Genomic DNA, 17,597 nt, shown 5'->3' with positions numbered 1-17,597 from the left:
CTGTGAAGGCTATTAGACTACCCACAGATTCACATAGTTAATAGGAAAATTATATCTCCATGTAGATTTCTTCTCAGGAAGAAATTAAAGTATAACACTTGCTGCTCTTACCAAGTTATTTTTTTAATTAAATTAAATTAATTAATTTATTTGACACAGCAGGTTCTTATTAGTAATCCATTTTATACATACTAGTGTATACATGTCAATCCCAATCTCGCAATTCATCCCACCACCATCCCCCACCCCGCTTTGCCCTCTTGGTGTCCATACATTTGTTCTCTACATCTGTGTCTCTATTTTTGCCTTGCAAACCGGTTGATCTGTACCATTTTTCTAGATTCCACATATATGAATTAATATACAATATTTGTTTTTCTCTTTCTGACTTAACTTCACTCTGTATGACAGTCTCTAGGTCCATCTATGTCTCTAAAAATGACCCAGTATCATTCCTTTTTATGGCTGAGAAATATCCCATTGTATATATGTACCATATTTTCTTTATCCATTCATCTGTCAGTGGGCATTCAGGTTGCTTCCATGACCTGGCTATCGTAAACAGTGCTGCAATGAATACTGGGGTGCATGTGTCTTTTTGAATTATGGTCTTCTCAGGGTATATGCCCAGTAGTGGGATTGCTGGGTCGTATGGTAGTTCTATATTTAGCTTCTTAAGGAACCTCCATACTGTTCTTCATAGTGGCTGTATCAGTTTCATTCCCACCAACAGCACAAGAGGATTCCCTTTTCTCCACACCCTCTCCAGCATTTGTCGTTTGCAGATTTTCTTAGGATGCCCATTCTAACTGGTGTGAAGTGATACCTCATTGTAGTTTTGATTTGCATTTCTCTAATAATTAGTGATGTTGAACAGCTTTTCATGTGCCTCTTGGCCATATGTATGTCTTCTTTGGAGAAATGCCTATTTAGGTCTTTGGCCATTTTTTGATTGGGTTGTTTGTTTTTTTAATATTGAGCTGCATGAGCTGTTTATATTTTTTGGAGATTAATCCTTTGTCCATTGCTTTGTTTGCAAATATTTTCTCCCATTCTGAGGGTTGTGTTTTCATCTTGTTTATGGTTTCCTTTGCTGTGTAAAAGCTTTTAAGTTTCATTAGGTCCCATTTGTTTATTTTTGTTTTTATTTCCATTACTCTAGGAGGTGGGTCAAAAAAGATCTTGCTGTGATTTATGTCAAAGAGTGTTCTTCCTATGGTTTCCTCTAAGAGTTTTATAGTGTCCAGTCTTACATTTAGGTCTTTAATTCATTTTGAGTTTATTTTTGTGTACGGTGTTAGGGAGTGTTCTAATACATTTAGGTCCTTAATCCATTTTGAGTTTATTTTTGTGTATGGTGTTAGGGAGTGTTCTAATTTCACTCTTTTACATGTAGCTGTCCAGTTTTCCAGGCACCACTCATTGAAGAGACTGTCTTCTCCATTGTATATCCTTGCCTCCTTTGTCATAGATTAGTTGACCATAGGTGCATGGGTTTATCTCTGGGCTATCTATCTTCTTCCATTGATCTATATTTCTGTTTCTGTGCCAGTACCATATTGTCTTGATGACTGTAGCTTTATAGTATGGTCTGAAGTCAGGGAGTCTGATTCCTCCAGCTCTGTTTTTTTCCCTCAAGATTGCTTTGGCTGTTCGGGGCCTTTTGTGTCTCCATACAAATTTTAAGATTTTTTGTTCTAGTTCTGTAAAAAATGCCATTGGTAATTTGATAGGGATTGCATTGAATCTGTAGATTGCTTTGGGTAGTATAGTCATTTTCAGAATATTGATTCTTCCAATCCACGAAATGCTATATCTCTCCAACTGTTTGTCATCTTTGATATCTTTCATCAGTGTATTATGTTTTTCTGAGTCTAGGTCTTTTACCTCTTAGGTAGGTTTATTCCTAGGTATTTTATTCTTTTTGTTGCAGTGGTGAATGGGATTGTTTCCTTAATTTCTCTTTCTGATCTTTTGTTTTTAGAGTATAGGAATGCAAGAGATTTCTGTGCATTAATTTTGTATCCTGAAACTTTACCAAATTCATTGATTAGCTCTAGTAGTTTTCTGATGGCATCTTTAGGATTAGTTATGTATAGTATCATGTCATCTGCAAACAGTGACAGTTTTACTTCTTTTCCAACTTGGATTCCTTTTATTTTTTTTTCTTCTCTGATTGCTTTGGCTAGGACTTCCAAAACTATGTTGAATAAGAGTGGCAAGAGTGGACATCCTTGTCTTGTTCCTGTTCTTAGTGGAAATGCTTTCAGTTTTTCACCATTGAGAATGACGTTGGCTGTGGGATTGTCGCATATGGCCTTTATTATGTTGAGGTAGGAGGTTCCCTCTATCCCACTTTCTGGAGAGTTTTTATCATAAGTAGGTGTTGAATTTTGTCAAAAGCCTTTTCTGCATCTATTGAGATGATCACATGGTTTTCATTCTTCAATTTGTTAATATGGTGTATCACATTCATAGATTTCCGTATACTGAAGAATCTTTGCATACCTGGGATAAATCCCACTTGATCATGGAGTATGATCCTTTTAATGTGCTGTTGGATTCTGTTTGCTAGTATTTTGTTGAGGATTTTTGCATCTACATTCATCAGTGACATTGGTCTGTAATTTTCTTTTTTTGTAGTATCTTTGTCTGGTTTTAGTATCAGGGTGATGGTGCCTCGTAGAAAGAGTTTGGGAGTGTTCCTTCCTCTGCAATTTTTTGGAAGAGTTTGAGAAGGATGGGTGTTAGCTCTTCTCTAAATGTTTGATAGAATTCACCTGTGAAGCCATCTGGTCCTGGACTTCTGTTTGCATCTGAGAAGAAAGTGTAATCTGCTGTTTTCAGATGGAATGTCCTATAAATATAAATTAAATCTATATGGTCTATTGTGTCATTTAAAGCTTGTGTTTCCTTATTAATATTGTGTCTGGATGATCTGTCCATTGGTGTAAGTGAGGTGTTAAAGTCCCCCACTATTATTGTGTTACTGTCGATTTCCTCTTTTATAGCTGTAAGCATTTATTTGCCTTATGTATTGAGGTGCTCCTATGTTGGGTACATATATATTTATAATCGTTATATCTTCTTCTTGGATTGATCCCTTGATCATTATGTAGTGTCCTTCCTTGTCTCTTGTAACATTCTTTATTTTAAAGTCTATTTTATCTGATACGAGTATTGCTACTCCAGATTTCTTTTGATTTCCATTTGCATGGAAAATCTTTTTCCATCCCCTCAGTTTCAGTCTGTATGTGTCCCAAGGTCTGAAGTTGGTCTCTTGTAGACGGCATACACATGGGTCTTGCTTTTGCATCCATTCAGCGAGCCTGTGTCTTTTGGTTGGAGCATTTAATCCATTCACGTGTAAGGTAATTATTGATATGTATGTTCCTATGACTATTTTCTTAATTGTTTTGGGTTTGTTTTTGTAGGTCCTTTTCTTCTCTTGTGTTTCCCACTTAGAGAAGTTCCTTTAGCATTTTTTGTAGAGCCGGTTTGGTGGTGCTGAATTCTCTTAGCTTTTGCTTGCCTGTAAAGCTTTTGATTTCTCCATCGAATCTGAATGAGATCCTAGCTGGGTAGAGTAATCTTGGTTGTAGGTTCTTCCCTTTCATCACTGTAAATATATCATGCCACTCCCTTCTGGCTTGTATATTTTCTGCTGAGAAATCAGCTGTTAATCTTATGGGAGTTCCCTTGTATGTAATTTGTCATTTTTCCCTTTTTGCTTTTAATAATTTGTCTTTGTCTTTAATTTTTGTCAATTTGATTACTATGTGTCTCGGTGTGGTTCTCCTTGGGTTTATGCTGCCTGGGACTCTCTGTGCTTCCTGGACTTGGGTGGCTATTTCATTTCTGATATCAGGGAAGTTTTCAACTATGATCTCTTCAAATATTTTCTCAGGTTCTGTATCTCTCTCTTCTCCTTCTGGAACCCCAATAATGCGAATGTTGGTGCATTGGATGTTGGTGCATTTAATGTTGTCCTAGAGGTCTCTTAGGCTGTCTTCATTTCTTTTCATTCTTTTTTCTCTACTCTGTTCCATGGCAGTGATTTCCATTGTTCTGTCTTCCAGGTCACTTATGCATTCTTCTGCCTCAGTTATTCTGCTATTGATTCCCTTCTAGTGCATTTTTCATTTCAGTTATTGTATTGTTCATCTCCGTTTGTTTGTTCTTTAATTCTTCTAGGTGTTTGTTCTTTAATTCTTCTAGGTGTTTGTCCTTTAATTCTTCTAGGTGTTTGTTCTTTAATTCTTCTAGGTCTTTGTTAAACATTTCTTGCATCTTCTCAATCTTTGCCTTCATTTTTTTTCTTACATCCTGGATCGTCTTCACTATCATTATTCTGAATTCTTTTTCAGGAAGGTTGCCTATTTCCACTTCATTTAATTGGTTTTCTGGTGTTTTATCTTTTTCTTTCATCTGGTATATATTCCTCTGCCTTTTCATTTTGTCTGTCTTTCTGTGAATGTAGTTTTCATTCCATAGGCTGCAGGATTGTAGCTCTTCTTGCTTCTGCTGTCTGCCCTCTGGTGATGAACAGTCATTACTTATAGTGGAACTATTCTCACCAAACCAGGCAGAAGTTATCTTTTTATCTTGTCCCATGAGGGGGCAAAAGAAAAATTCTCCCAATGTTTTTGGCTTTCCCAATAGATTTTAAAATGTTATTCCATACCTCTTTAAATATCCTTAAAGCTTCTGGATGGCAAGAACCACAAATCCTCTATTATTACCATTGTCTATTAGATAACAGAGACCCAATAAATGCTGTTATTTTGGTCTAATTCTGTCTAGCTATTATTTCATTTATCAAATTTGGATTTTCTCACTTGGATTAATGTCTTATTGAGGATCAGTTATCAGTTTAGAAATATTATTTGTTTCTTCAAATAATTGGGTTCGATCGTCAATGTATTTTTTAAAGAAAAAATAAGAAGCTGGATGCAGTAATAGGCTTAGAAAAAATCAGATAAATTCATGAAGATTCCTTAATTCACTCGGTTGGAAATTTCGCAAAATTAGCTTATTTCCAAAGCACCGAAAGTACTAGTTCAGTTCATGTAAACAATTTTTGAATGTTTAAGTGCTAGGCATTAAGGTGGAGAAAAATGGGGTAGGGAGTGAGTGAGGTAGACAGGATTATATCTATGAATGTGAGAACCCCTGCCCTCAAGAAACTTACAGAATAACATGTTTGGTACTTTACAGAATTCTTTACTGATAGAGCCCTTTGTATGTATAGTACACTTCCCTTTATTCACAATGATTGAGGAATAATTGGTAATTTGGTAACTGAATGTAATCATTTAATATATATAAACATATAAATATATCTGTCACATATATATATGTATATATATGTATCCATGACATATATATGTATATATCTGTCATATATATCACGTCCAGTTTTTGAAGAATTATAATATTATAATGTATAATATTATATGTAATATTATAATAGGGGTCAGAAACATAGATTTGGCCATACTAGCTTGGCTTTATAGTTCTCAAAAGTTTGGTTGATTATTTCATTTATTCATTTTCAATATATATTTGCCACCTGTTTTTTATGTGCAAGGCACTGTAAATGTATAAGAATACAAAGATAATCTTTCACTCATTCATTAGTTAATTTAATTAAGAAATATTTGTTGAATACCAATGATGTTCCAGACATTGAGTGATCAATCATTAGTCTTATGAACTGTATAATGTAGTAGGGGAGATACCAGACACAGATATACAGACACCAGAATATAGGATATTATGTTAGAAACCCAGTAAAAAATATAGAAAGTGCTTAGCTATTGAGCAGACATATTAGCAAGATTTATTTACCTGCCACATGTTCTTTCATCAACCTGGTGATTTACCATTTCCTAATATCCCTTTTTAGCTGTGCCATACAAAAAGTTGTCTAGTCCCTTTAAAATTTTATCTCTTGGGCAAAATTACTGCTATTTGCAATAGTAGTCTGGCTTACTTATTCTAAACTTACTTAGCTCAAGTTGTGAAATGTATGCCCTTGTTCTAATATTTCAAAATTAAAAAAAAATTAGTGGAAAAAAAGTCTCATCTATGCCTTTCACAAGTTAATAGGTTTTGTTCTCATAAAAAGAGTCCAACTTCATATTTTCTCTTACAGCAACCCTTTTCTTTTGGTCATTTTATAAAAGGTATTATTCACTTCTAAAATTCTGCTGAATATAATTTAATCTTTCTCGGATGATTTAGAAGTTACTTTAGGATGTTAACAGTGGCTCAGAGTTAATTTTGTCAATAGCTGCCCATATAGGATGCCAAAGGCATTAAAACTGAATTGGATTAAATTGACTGCAGAACTGGGTCATGCCCCAAATGCTACCATCTTAAATATATCAAATTTTCACTTGCCATTTTTTTTTTTTTTTTTTTTTTTTTTTTTGCAGTACGCGGGCCCCTCACTGTTGCGGCCCCTCCCGCCGCGGAGCACAGGCTCCAGACGCACAGGCCCAGTGGCCATGGCCCACGGGCCCAGCCGCTCCGCGGCATGCGGGATCCTCCCGGACTGGGGCACGAACCCAACCACTGAGCCACCAGGGAAGCCCCTCACTTGCCATTTTTCCTTTCTCTCAAAAGTCAATAAAAAAGGTACAAGTTAAACTCTGATTAACTCGGACTCACAATGAATCAGAATTTACTGAATATACAGAGTTAAAGCATAGAGTTACAGTTTTATATTTAGTACACTTTTAATTCATCCAGAACAGCAGAAAGCTAAGTAAAGTACTTACATTAGCTGCACCAAGAAGTATTAACGTAGGCCCAAGACCTATTGTATATATTGATCTGAGCATTACCGACACAAGAAATGGCCGAATACCCACAGGCTTGGAGAAGAAAAACAGCATAGATGTGCAGACTGCAACTGCTATCCAAAGCAGAACCGAGAACAATGGTGAAAGTGTACCTGCAAAATGTGGAAGGAGTTTATTTTTACTAAGAACAAAACTAGAACAGTCTACTTTATATAATACAGCAAGATAAGCCCTAAAACAGTGAATTTCAAAATAACCCACTCTACACACTGTATACTTAGAGGAAATGTCTCTGTACACATTACTCATTATTACATTTCCAGAAAGTTTGTGATGAATCCCAGGCTGCTTAAATACTCACTAGTCAACGCTCCTTTCATTAAGTCTGAGACTTGTTCATCTTTCTCTCCTACGGGAGTTACATGCTAAATACTTTGGATAGAGGTATCTCACTTGGGAGTCTTAATTCAAAATTTATGATTAATGACCACTAAATGTTCAGCTAAATCATATGGAATCAGGCAGTGAACTCATACCTTGTCCTGTTTTATTATTATCAAGTTTTTATGTTATAGATTCCTCTAAAGAATTCAGAATGTAGAATATCCAGTCTTTAATGAAATAGACCTAAGCTTTAACTGTTAAAACATACAACTGTATTTATGTGTATGAATACATATGTATATGTGTGTATTTAAAAGCCAAATCAACATCTAAAAAAAATGTTCAGCTATTTATGTCATCAGAAAACAGAAGTTCCAAATGTTTCAAAACTAAACTCCATTACGACAAAAATTTCTTTAGAAATGGCCCTAAAACGGGTTCAAAAATACATTTCCTTTTTTAAAAAGGACAATTCATTGACGTTTGCTCTGACATGGGGATTCAAAGAATCCCCCTCTGAAGGTCATGTGGTGCTATATTTGCAGAAGTAAATTAAAGGGCAACACTCTTGGGCTGATTAGACCTCAGACGTGTGTCTTTAGGCTGATGAAGGCAGAGGGGAAAGAATAAAATAGAGACTTTCCACTAGTGATTTCTCTGGGCCACACCTCTTTTTATTATTTATAAAATTCACTTCTGAATGCAAACACCACGAGTGCTCTGATGTGCAGAGTTTCTGTATTATCATGGACACCATGGAATTATCTGGATTCGGTCAGTGAATTCTGTACAGGCCTTTAGTTCATAGTGAGTGCTAATGGATCCAAAGTAGGCAGGAAGATCCTGTCAGTCATTAAAAAACAAACAAAACAAAAGTCAGATAATGAGCAGCATTGGCTTAGACAGGTTTACTCTTGGAAGGTTGTTCTTATGTTATCTCTCAAAGCAAGCAGTGATGAAAGAGGATTGGGAGGAGAGATCTGATCTGCCCCTTTACCAGATTTATGATCTGATAAGAGTACTTTGAAGATGGTGGGAAAAAAAGGGGTAAGCTGCTTGCTCCGGAAATTACCTTCGATTCCTGGTCTCTGGCAACACGAACAAAATGGGTACCCAACTCATGTTTATTAAGACGCTGGCTTGTGAGCCCTCTATGTCTACCAAAACATAGCCTGACCACCAGCTGCCCGGGTTTCACAGATCTGAAAGAGCCACGGAGAGGATGATGCCTTCCACCTTCTCTCACGCTTACTGGGGCGCCATCAGAACGTGAGCTCTGTCAGCGTGAGGACCACCTCTGGGCCCGTCCCAGTGCCTGGCGGGCAGTAACAAATAAATATTTGCTGACTAGATGAATAAACAGAAACATAACCTGTGAGCTCGTTTTGAATAAGTAACTAAGTCTCCAGTTATAAATTCCCCAAGTTGTGGAGCTTCACTGTTAAGTTTACTAAAACTGCCAACATCTTTGCACACTGAACAACTCTCAGCCACTCACTGGACTCTTCAGCGTAATTCATAAGCAATGACTTGGTGTGACATGCTTATTTTAAAAGTCTCAGCTTTGGCACTGATAGTCACACCGTGCACTGTCACTAATGCCTGATCATCTAACCACATCTTGACCACTCTTTCCCAGACAGTACCTGGCTTGCTGAGGTTTCCCCTTGATTAAATATGAAATTATAACCATGAACTTACAACTGGGTATTTGATCCCTTTGTAGAGAGAACTCAAATGGTGTCTAGCCTAGTACCTTGCACAAAGTTTAGTGTTAAATATGTATTTGTGAATAGTAAATAAATTTACAAGTTACTTAAAATGGCTATTAATTTACAGTTTTGACAGTTGACAATAATTTGTAATCATACTCTATATGAATGATCATACTGTTTTCTAGCTGAAGATTTGATGCTAAAAGAATAAACTGAAACTCTCTGACAAACTTTAGAGAAGACAGTACAGACTGTCAAAGCCATTTTTTATCCTTAAGGGTTGAAAGGGGGGACTGTCTTCTTAATACTTTATATTAATTTTCTATAATGAGCATGTATTACTTTTGTAACAGAAAACATTTTTAGAATTCCCTCTATATATTATTAAGTGTTAGAAAGTATAAAGTTTGTCCTTCATAAAAAAAATTCAAATAGAAAAATTGGAGACCTCAAGGCAATTCACCTCTTCCATCTACCTCAGCTGACTTGTTTATACGTTTACTTAGAGAGCTTGCCGCTTATTACTCCCCTCTCTTCATTGCTCTGCCTCTTGCAGAGCCTCAGAATTTCCTGTTTCCCCCACCTCAGTCCAGCTAAAGTAGACCAGATAAATCTATGGGTTCTTTACTATTGTGCCTCACTCCTTTCTTCATCCCTTAACTAGACTGTAAGTTCCTTGAGAACAAGGACAACCTTCCCAACCTTTGTATCTCTAGGGCCTAACACAGTGCCTGGCACCCAGCCACACTCCATCAACGGTTGCTATTAAGATGAATGCATTAAAACCACCCTGAAGAACTTATTTCCTTTAAAACAAAGCACTTGAGGGAAAAAAGAATGACACCCAAAATTCGAACACAATATTCTTAAAAAATCACATGCTATCTGGATATAAGAAATTCCCAGGGCAGCACTTTTCTCTGCTAACGGTCTGCCTTTGCCAAACTGGGCAGGGATGGTTGGCATGGCAACGCTCAACTTCTGAGTGGACATCTCGGAGATTCCCTAGCATCAACAGCTGTGGCTTCAGCCACAACAAGCATAGCATCATTCCTCAACTTTGGCACAAGTTTCTTTTTTAGAGAAGCACATGTTAAACCTATAAACCAATCAACCAAACATGGAAACCCAGACCAAAACCTGCAGCCACATAATAAGCCCTGGATTCCTGAAGAAATTCAGAGCTCTACAAAGCCTGGCAATGAAAGGAGATTATCCGCAGTAGGGGTTGGGAGGGTGGGTGCCTTCTAAGCTGATCCTCTGAGAATCACCTTCCCCACTAAGTATCTCCCTTTAATTATTGTACACTACTACCCTGGTTGCAGGGTGACACCATTCTCTCAGGTAATATTACAACCCAAGTGTGAACCAGAGATCTGGGCACAACTGATTGCCAGTAGCTCATGTGTGGTTAGGCTGGAAAATACCCTTGGAGAAAGCATACTCAGCTCATTCCCCGTGCCGCATCAGCCACAGTGACTCCGGAGCAGTTTGCATTAGGATCTGGGGGTGGGAAAGGTGGTCCATTCTGACCACAGGTCTTTTTTTCGGCCCAAGATTCACTAGGTGATTTTTGTGATCAACTTCTATACCCAGAAACCAGGAACCTCAGAGTTGGATGGAGTCTTCATATTTACTTATTTTTTTCTTTTTTAACTTTTTATTTCAAAACTTTCTGACAATGTTACAGTTGCAAATACAATACAAAATTCCCATATACCCTTTACCTAGATTCCCCCAATACCTTACATAATCACATTACCATGATCAATATCTGGAAATTAATATGATATACCACTTTAATCTATACACCTTATTCAAAGATCATGGATTGCCCCAATAAGGTCTTTTTTCTGAACCGGGATTACACATTCTTTTTAGCTGTCATGTCTCTTTAGTCTCTTAATTCCTCAATATCTCTTTGACTTTCATAAGCTTCAAGAGTATGGGCCAATTATTTTGTAGAATGTTCCTCATTCTGGATTTGCCTGAAATTTCCTCAGTTTACGCATTTTTGGCAAATGATGCCATGTCCTTGTCAGCACATCATGTCAAGAGGCACTCGATGTTGCTGTGTCTCATTACTGGTGACATTAACATTGATCACATAATTAAAGTGATCTCCCCACTTTAAAGTCACTCTTGTTTCTTTTATAATAAGCATATTATGGAGAAATATACTTTGAGTATGTCAGTGTCCTGTTTCTCATTATACTTTTTCATCTAACACTCACCTATTAATTTTAGCATCCACTGATGATTCTTACTACCATATGACATTCGCCAAATGGTGACATTCTGTTTCCAGATTAATTGGGAATACTTTCTCTTCTATCAATATGGACTGCTGGATTCTTATTTTATTCTATGGGTTATTACATATTACTGTCAATATTTTTTCTCAAAATTTCCACTGATGTGGCCACTGGGAGACCTTTCAAGTTGAATCCTGTGTTCTCTGACATGTTCCCATCATTTTTTTTAGCACTTTTTGGAAGGAATCTGTTCTTGTTTGGTTGGTTTTTTTTTCTTTTTCTTTTTTTTTTTGCAGTACACGGGCCTCTCACTGTTGTGGCCTCTCCCGTTGCGGAGCACAGGCTCCGGACGTGCAGGCTCAGCGGCCATGGCTCATGGGCCCAGCCGCTCCGCGGCATGTGGGATCTTCCCGGACCAGGGCACGAACCCGTATCCCCTGCATCGGCAGGCGGACTCTCAACCACTGCGCCACCAGGGAAGCCCTGGAAGGAATCTTATGATCAACTAATTCATCTTTAAATTGCCTCAAAGTGCTCCAGCCATGGAGTCATCTGGCCTGTGCTTGACAAAATCCAGGGTTAGAGACTCGCACGTCCAGCACAGAATTTACCTTCTCCAGCCAGTTCTGATGGCCAAGTGTGCCAGTCAGTCTTAACTTTGCTTCCTCAGCCTTCCTAGCTATGCACAGCGTGTAACTGAAGGTTGGAGGCTCAGCTAATCCTGACCAAAATTGTAACCTTATTCATGGAGCTATAATTAAATAACCCCTCTAGAACTGTAATCAGATTACGCAAAAAATCTGCGGATTCCGCATTGCCAAAATGGCAGCTCGTGCCTTCCCTTCCCTCTTAGGGCCACACCCACACCCAGATACCTAAGAGTGGGCCTCCATCTTGGTTACTACTGTTAACGTCTATTCAGTCCCTTTCGAAGAGTAAAGTCTGCATCTGCACCTGATGATGACACAGCATGTTTTCCTGCCTTGTTTGTGTTAGTCCTATTTCTTTCTGAGGCTGCAGCCTCATTCCCAATTCTACTATGTATGTGGTTTCAAGTTCTTGTTCAAGGACCAGTTGTATTAGCAACACCTTGGGAGCTTGTTAAAAAAATACACAGTTCCAGACTCTACTCCCGAATTATTGGGCAAATCTTCCTAAGCCTCTAAGTCTTTATCCATGAGGATGAAGTACTTACTTTATGGATTGTCAGGAAGATTAAATGAAGTTATGTATGTGACGTGCTTAGCATTTTGCCTGAGCCTATCTAAACGGTAAACAATAATAGCTGCTGTTATCCTCATCAGTTTTACTATCATCATTGTTATTAGTCAGGCAAATATGAAAAAATGTAGCAGGTGTTCTACTTTCTGCTGCTGAGTAAAGAGTAGATGTCCAGAGTGGTGGCAGTGCCCATCTCCATGATATTTCATGTACAATTGGTGGCAGCAGAGGCTGTATACTTTGGTTCTGGTGGTTTTGTAAGGGATATCATGGAATGGAACTCAGGGAAGATGATGTCCTGTATAAAGGTGTACCTGCTACCTACACACTCCCAACCTAATCATCCACGGAGAAAAGTCCTAGATTGTAAACAAAAGCGTTAACCTTCTACTCTGAGATCTGCCATTCTTCAGCTTCCCTGGGCTTCCATCTCTGTATGTGTCAAATGATGATTTGATATTAGATGATTCCAGAACTGCTTCCATATCTAAGACGTTATGCTTCTGTTAACCGGGACACTACGATCTACTCTCAGCATTCCTTGTGCAGATGATACTAATTTATCATTTCCGGCTGGACTTCTCCCCGTAACAAGAGTTACATTCTTCTACGCCAAGAGGGCTATCATCACTAAATGAGACTAAACACAATGAAGAGAAAGCTGTTTCCACTTCCTGCTGTATTTGCAACTTCCCTACATAGGGCGGCCAAATATTTGCTATGTTTTCATTGCTATTTAACTCACACATCCAGTCCACTGCCAAATATTCTTCTTTTATTAGCACTGGCGTACCTTCTAAAAGAATCAAACTTTTTATGACCACTCAGATTATACCCAAAGGCTAGAACTTTGATATCTGCTGTCTGTATGGACCTTTGAAATAATAAATTACCAGCACACTCCCATTTCCCTTCCTGCTCACCTCCAGTTCATCTGAAATAGGCTTAAACACCTGTTGCTCGTGTCATACCATCCTTTTCACTGAGTTTCCCTTTGCAGTACTATTATTTATCTTGTAACAACAAACAACATCGACAGCTAAGCTTTACGGCACGCTCACCAGCCGCTATTCTAACCGCTGTACCTATAGCATCTCATTAGATTCTCACATAATCCTATGAACAGATGAGATACAAAAGCACCTTGTGGTGATTGTTTGCTGGCATCTCCCATCTTGTCCTTCAAGCCATTCTTTCAACACCCATTCCAAAGTTATTGACCGGTCTGTATCCCAAGCCTGTGACATACTTTCCCATATGCACTTTTGCCAGATTTAAACAAAACTTAATTCCCACAGTCCCACCCTTTAGCATACCTCTCCTATTATTTCCCATTTCACTTAACATGGGATAATTTCTCCTGTCCTTGCTTTTGCAAAACCTCATGTATTGTTCGTTTAATAATATTAACTTCATAGTCAATATCTTTTATGTTCTATTATCGTATTTGGTCTTACCCTGTACATTTAAAAACTTTTCAGACTACTTGCCTGCTCCTTGTAGAAACCTCAGACAACACGGAAAGCAAAGAGAAGAGAGTAAAATAGAGATTCTACTTATTTATCTCAGTCAACATTTTGGCATACATCCCTCTCATTTTTCCCATATATTTATGTAATTGAAACAATACAGTATAAAAATGCTTTCAGTCACAAAAATTATGTACAAATAATTTTTTCATTGCCTTATTTGTCAATACATAATATAGCTCTACTAGCTCTTCTGTATATGAGCTTTCTAAAAAAACATTTATATCGACCATTGTTTTTTGCCTACTCTCCTTACCATCATTCTCTATTTCCAATGAATCTGTTCAACAAGATTGTAATTGTTGCAATTGGGAAGGTCTAGATAGTTAGGGCATGCATCAAGAGTATTGTTTCAGACTCAAAAATACTTATCATTTAAAGATAGACAAGCACTTGCCTTCATCTCCATCATCCCCAAATGGGTAGAAGAGAGCCACAGCTAAGTTGATGAACACAGCCAGGTTGAAGGAGATGCTCCCCCAGAGAGAAATGTGCCTTGAGAACCAGAACAGGGCAGGATTACCTAGCGGGAAAGAAGTGCAGAGGAACAGGACAGAAAATGAATTTTGATTTCAACACAGGAGCCCTACTGAAATAACATTTTACTAAATGCATTTTTGTTAACTACCATAAAACTACGACTTATTTTAGAACATTTATAATCGATACCAAAAAGGAGTCTTCTATTTGATTCCTTCTTTCTCCTTTAGCCAGTTTACATCTAAGCCATTGTAGAAGGATGAGTAATTCTGCAATTGCTAAAGGTGGTCAGAAAAGATGATTCTATATGAATTCTCTTTAATTTATCCCTAGAACAGATTATGGGGGAAGAGAGTTTAGCAGCCGCCTGGGGCACCTTTTAATGGAATGGTATACATTGCTGTGTAATTTAGTAATATTGATAAATTGTTCTCACTCCCGTGTCTCAAAGTAAAATAAACCCCCCCACCCCTTGCACAGATTTATCTCTGGTGAAAACTCCGAATCACAGTCACAGCTACCTGAAACTCTGAAACTTAACAGCACGGCATAGCATTGTTTACTGGGAACTAGTGATTTATAACACTAAGTTTTAAACCTTTAGGCTTCCCGAGAACTTGTTGGGTTTGCAACAGCAGAAGTAAATGAAAGATACAACAAGAACTACCAATAAGTGGGAGAGGCTTTGCTGAATAGTTTCAGAAACGGGATTCTGTATCTGTCGTCAGAAATGAATTAGCAGATGCATCTACTGAACACAACTGACATTTACATAAACCAAAACTCAGTTGTTTTCACCTCTCCTAAAGAACTGAACAGATACGTCATGCATATAAGTTTGACACGTGACTTATTCAAGTCTTGTCCATTCTCTAACTCTTAATAGCTTAACATCAGATTTAAAATATTGGAGTCAATTGAGGGGGAAAGACATCTCAATTTTCAAATGGAAATTTTAAGCTTTTCAAATTATGTTCTGTGAATTCCAATCTCAAGTCTGTTCCTTACTTATAAACTACACTTCCCTTCAGTACTTCTTGTTTTCCTTCTCTTGGAATGGAGCATTCCAGTACTGGAGTAGGCTATGATTAGCCATGGAATTTAGTTGACTAATGTGTCATAAATTGTAAACATCTGCATCTCCATCATTCCTGAATTAGGAGTCCTCATTTTAAAAAGCAGAATATTGAGACAAAATCAGAAGATGTTGACGCATACATTTGTAATAACAAATCCATCAAATGAATTAGATCCGTCTATAACCTGATCATAAGCTGCTTCCAAATTTTAAAAGTAAACTGCATGTTGGAAATTATTTTAAGATTTGTTTTTTTAAAAAATATTTATTTATTTATTTGGCCGCACCGGGTCTCAGTTGCGGCATGGCAGGTTATTTCAGTTGTGGCATGTGGGCTCCTTTAGTTGCTGCATGAGGGCTCTTAGTTGCAGCACGCAGGATCTAGTTCCCTGACCAGGGATTGAACCTGGGCCCCCTGCATTGGGAGGGCGGAGTCTTAACCACTGGACCACCAGGGAAGTCCCAAGATTTGTTTTTTGATAAATGACAAAACATTTATCTAAGAAAGCACAGATCCTACAAGCACTGGCTCATTATTCAATTTACTTTTTGTCAAGAACAAAAAGTATGTTTATCAAATTAAGTTTTCATATGTATTCTGGACACCCAAAATTTTCTCTGAATTCCATAAGGTTCTACATGGTAAAATGCTAAGGGAGAGTAATTTCTATATTTTTTCAAATATCCTGCTAAGAAGTGTGACGACGCGTGCTACAATCTTTATCTGAAGATGCTATGTCTCAAGCTCAACCAAGTTCATAAACCACAATCACTGAAGTTCCTAGGAAACTAAAATGATGAAGCACTGTTGAGTAGAGGTATTGAGAACATATGCCTGCCTATCTGGAAAACCTTCCCAGAAGTCAGAAAAGACTTAATCAGAAGTTTTCCCCTATCAATTTTTGTTAAAAACTCATAATATTTCTCATCTGGGAAAATAAACTTTATTTTAAACTTGAAAATTTTTCAATTTTTTTGTAAACTTGTAATTTTATTTTTTCACTTTTTATTTTACATTGTACTTGATTAACAATGTTGTGTTAGTTTCAGGTGTTCAGCAAAGTGATTCAATTATCCATATACATGTATCTATTCTTTTCCAAATTCTTTCCCCATTTAGGTGGTTACATAATATTTCCAAATAGACTGGAGACCTGAGAAATAAGTAATGGTAACTGTATTATGGTAACTTTTAACTGTGACGTTGTAACCGTGCCCTATTTGAATGCAAGTGTCACACAATTTTTACTTTGATTTGCTGAGGTACAGATATGTTGAAAGATAGAATGACTCTCAGAAGAAAATATTAAACAATCTACTCAATCACAAGATCAGAAACACAAGAGGACAAAAGTGCTGGTGCCGACATCTCTCCACCCCGTTCACTGACTGTTAAGGCCGGTCAGGGCCTATTCATGCATTTCAAACTTGCAGCTGTTCCAAGGCTGAAACATACAGCTGCAATCTTGGATGTCATAATATTTATAAAACTATAGGATCAGCACTAAAAGATGATCTAATTAGTCAGAGTTTTCTGTTTTCCTTAAGCCACAGGTGTCCTGGCTTCAGCTGCAGACTGAGCTTACAATCTTAAGCCTATAAACGATTTCAGTAACATCAGATGGCAAGAAATTAAGAACCAATTGAAACGAATACTGTCAGTTATCCCGAAGTACCAAGGTATCTAACATTATGCTCAAAATGAACCATTTCAGTTTACTGTACTTACTCCTGATTTTCTTCTGCCACTTCATCTCATTGTAGAGATCTTCCGTTTGCTGGAAAAAGTCATTCACTTTACTTCCTTGTTCATCCCTTTCCGTGGTATTGAACACCCGGAACTTGGATTCTCGCGTGAGGTATTCACATATATTGGGGACAGGAAACACTATTTGTTCCATTGTCCTGTCATGCCGAACGATCTGAAAACATTAATTTGCATTTCTTTCAGGCTTTGGATGGTCTTAAACTATTTTCTGTTTTTAGCATGACTTTATTAATGATACTTTATGACTTCAGTTATGAAAAAATGTACCAACTTGAAGTATCTGAAATAGTCCTTTACATTTTTCTCTTTAAATGAGAGAAGTTAACTGGACTAATGTATTATAAGTATTATATTTTGT

The 17,597-nt window shown here is 37.5% G+C and overlaps 1 protein-coding gene across 4 annotated transcripts in view; it reads right to left on the bottom strand.

Moving 5' to 3' along the window:
* ITPR2 (inositol 1,4,5-trisphosphate receptor type 2) overlaps positions 1-17,597 on the bottom strand; it is a 533,856-nt gene that overhangs the window by 89,650 nt on the left and 426,609 nt on the right. For all 4 annotated transcript variants that reach the window (XR_012324486.1, XM_019936326.3, XM_033866983.2 and 1 more), the window contains 3 exons: positions 17,201-17,393; positions 14,311-14,436; positions 6,786-6,961 (listed from right to left, as the gene is read on the bottom strand). Coding sequence is in view for 3 of the 4 variants with exons in the window: in XM_019936326.3 (XP_019791885.2) it covers positions 6,786-6,961; positions 14,311-14,436; positions 17,201-17,393 (495 nt within the window). In the remaining variant the exon portion in view is untranslated. The remainder of the gene's footprint in view (positions 1-6,785; positions 6,962-14,310; positions 14,437-17,200; positions 17,394-17,597) is intronic.

Source organism: Tursiops truncatus, chromosome 11, assembly GCF_011762595.2.
Source record: "Tursiops truncatus isolate mTurTru1 chromosome 11, mTurTru1.mat.Y, whole genome shotgun sequence".
Lineage (NCBI taxonomy): Eukaryota > Metazoa > Chordata > Mammalia > Artiodactyla > Delphinidae > Tursiops > Tursiops truncatus.
The sequence above is the reverse complement of the archived record's forward strand: the minus strand, read 5'-3'. Positions and strand labels throughout refer to the sequence as shown.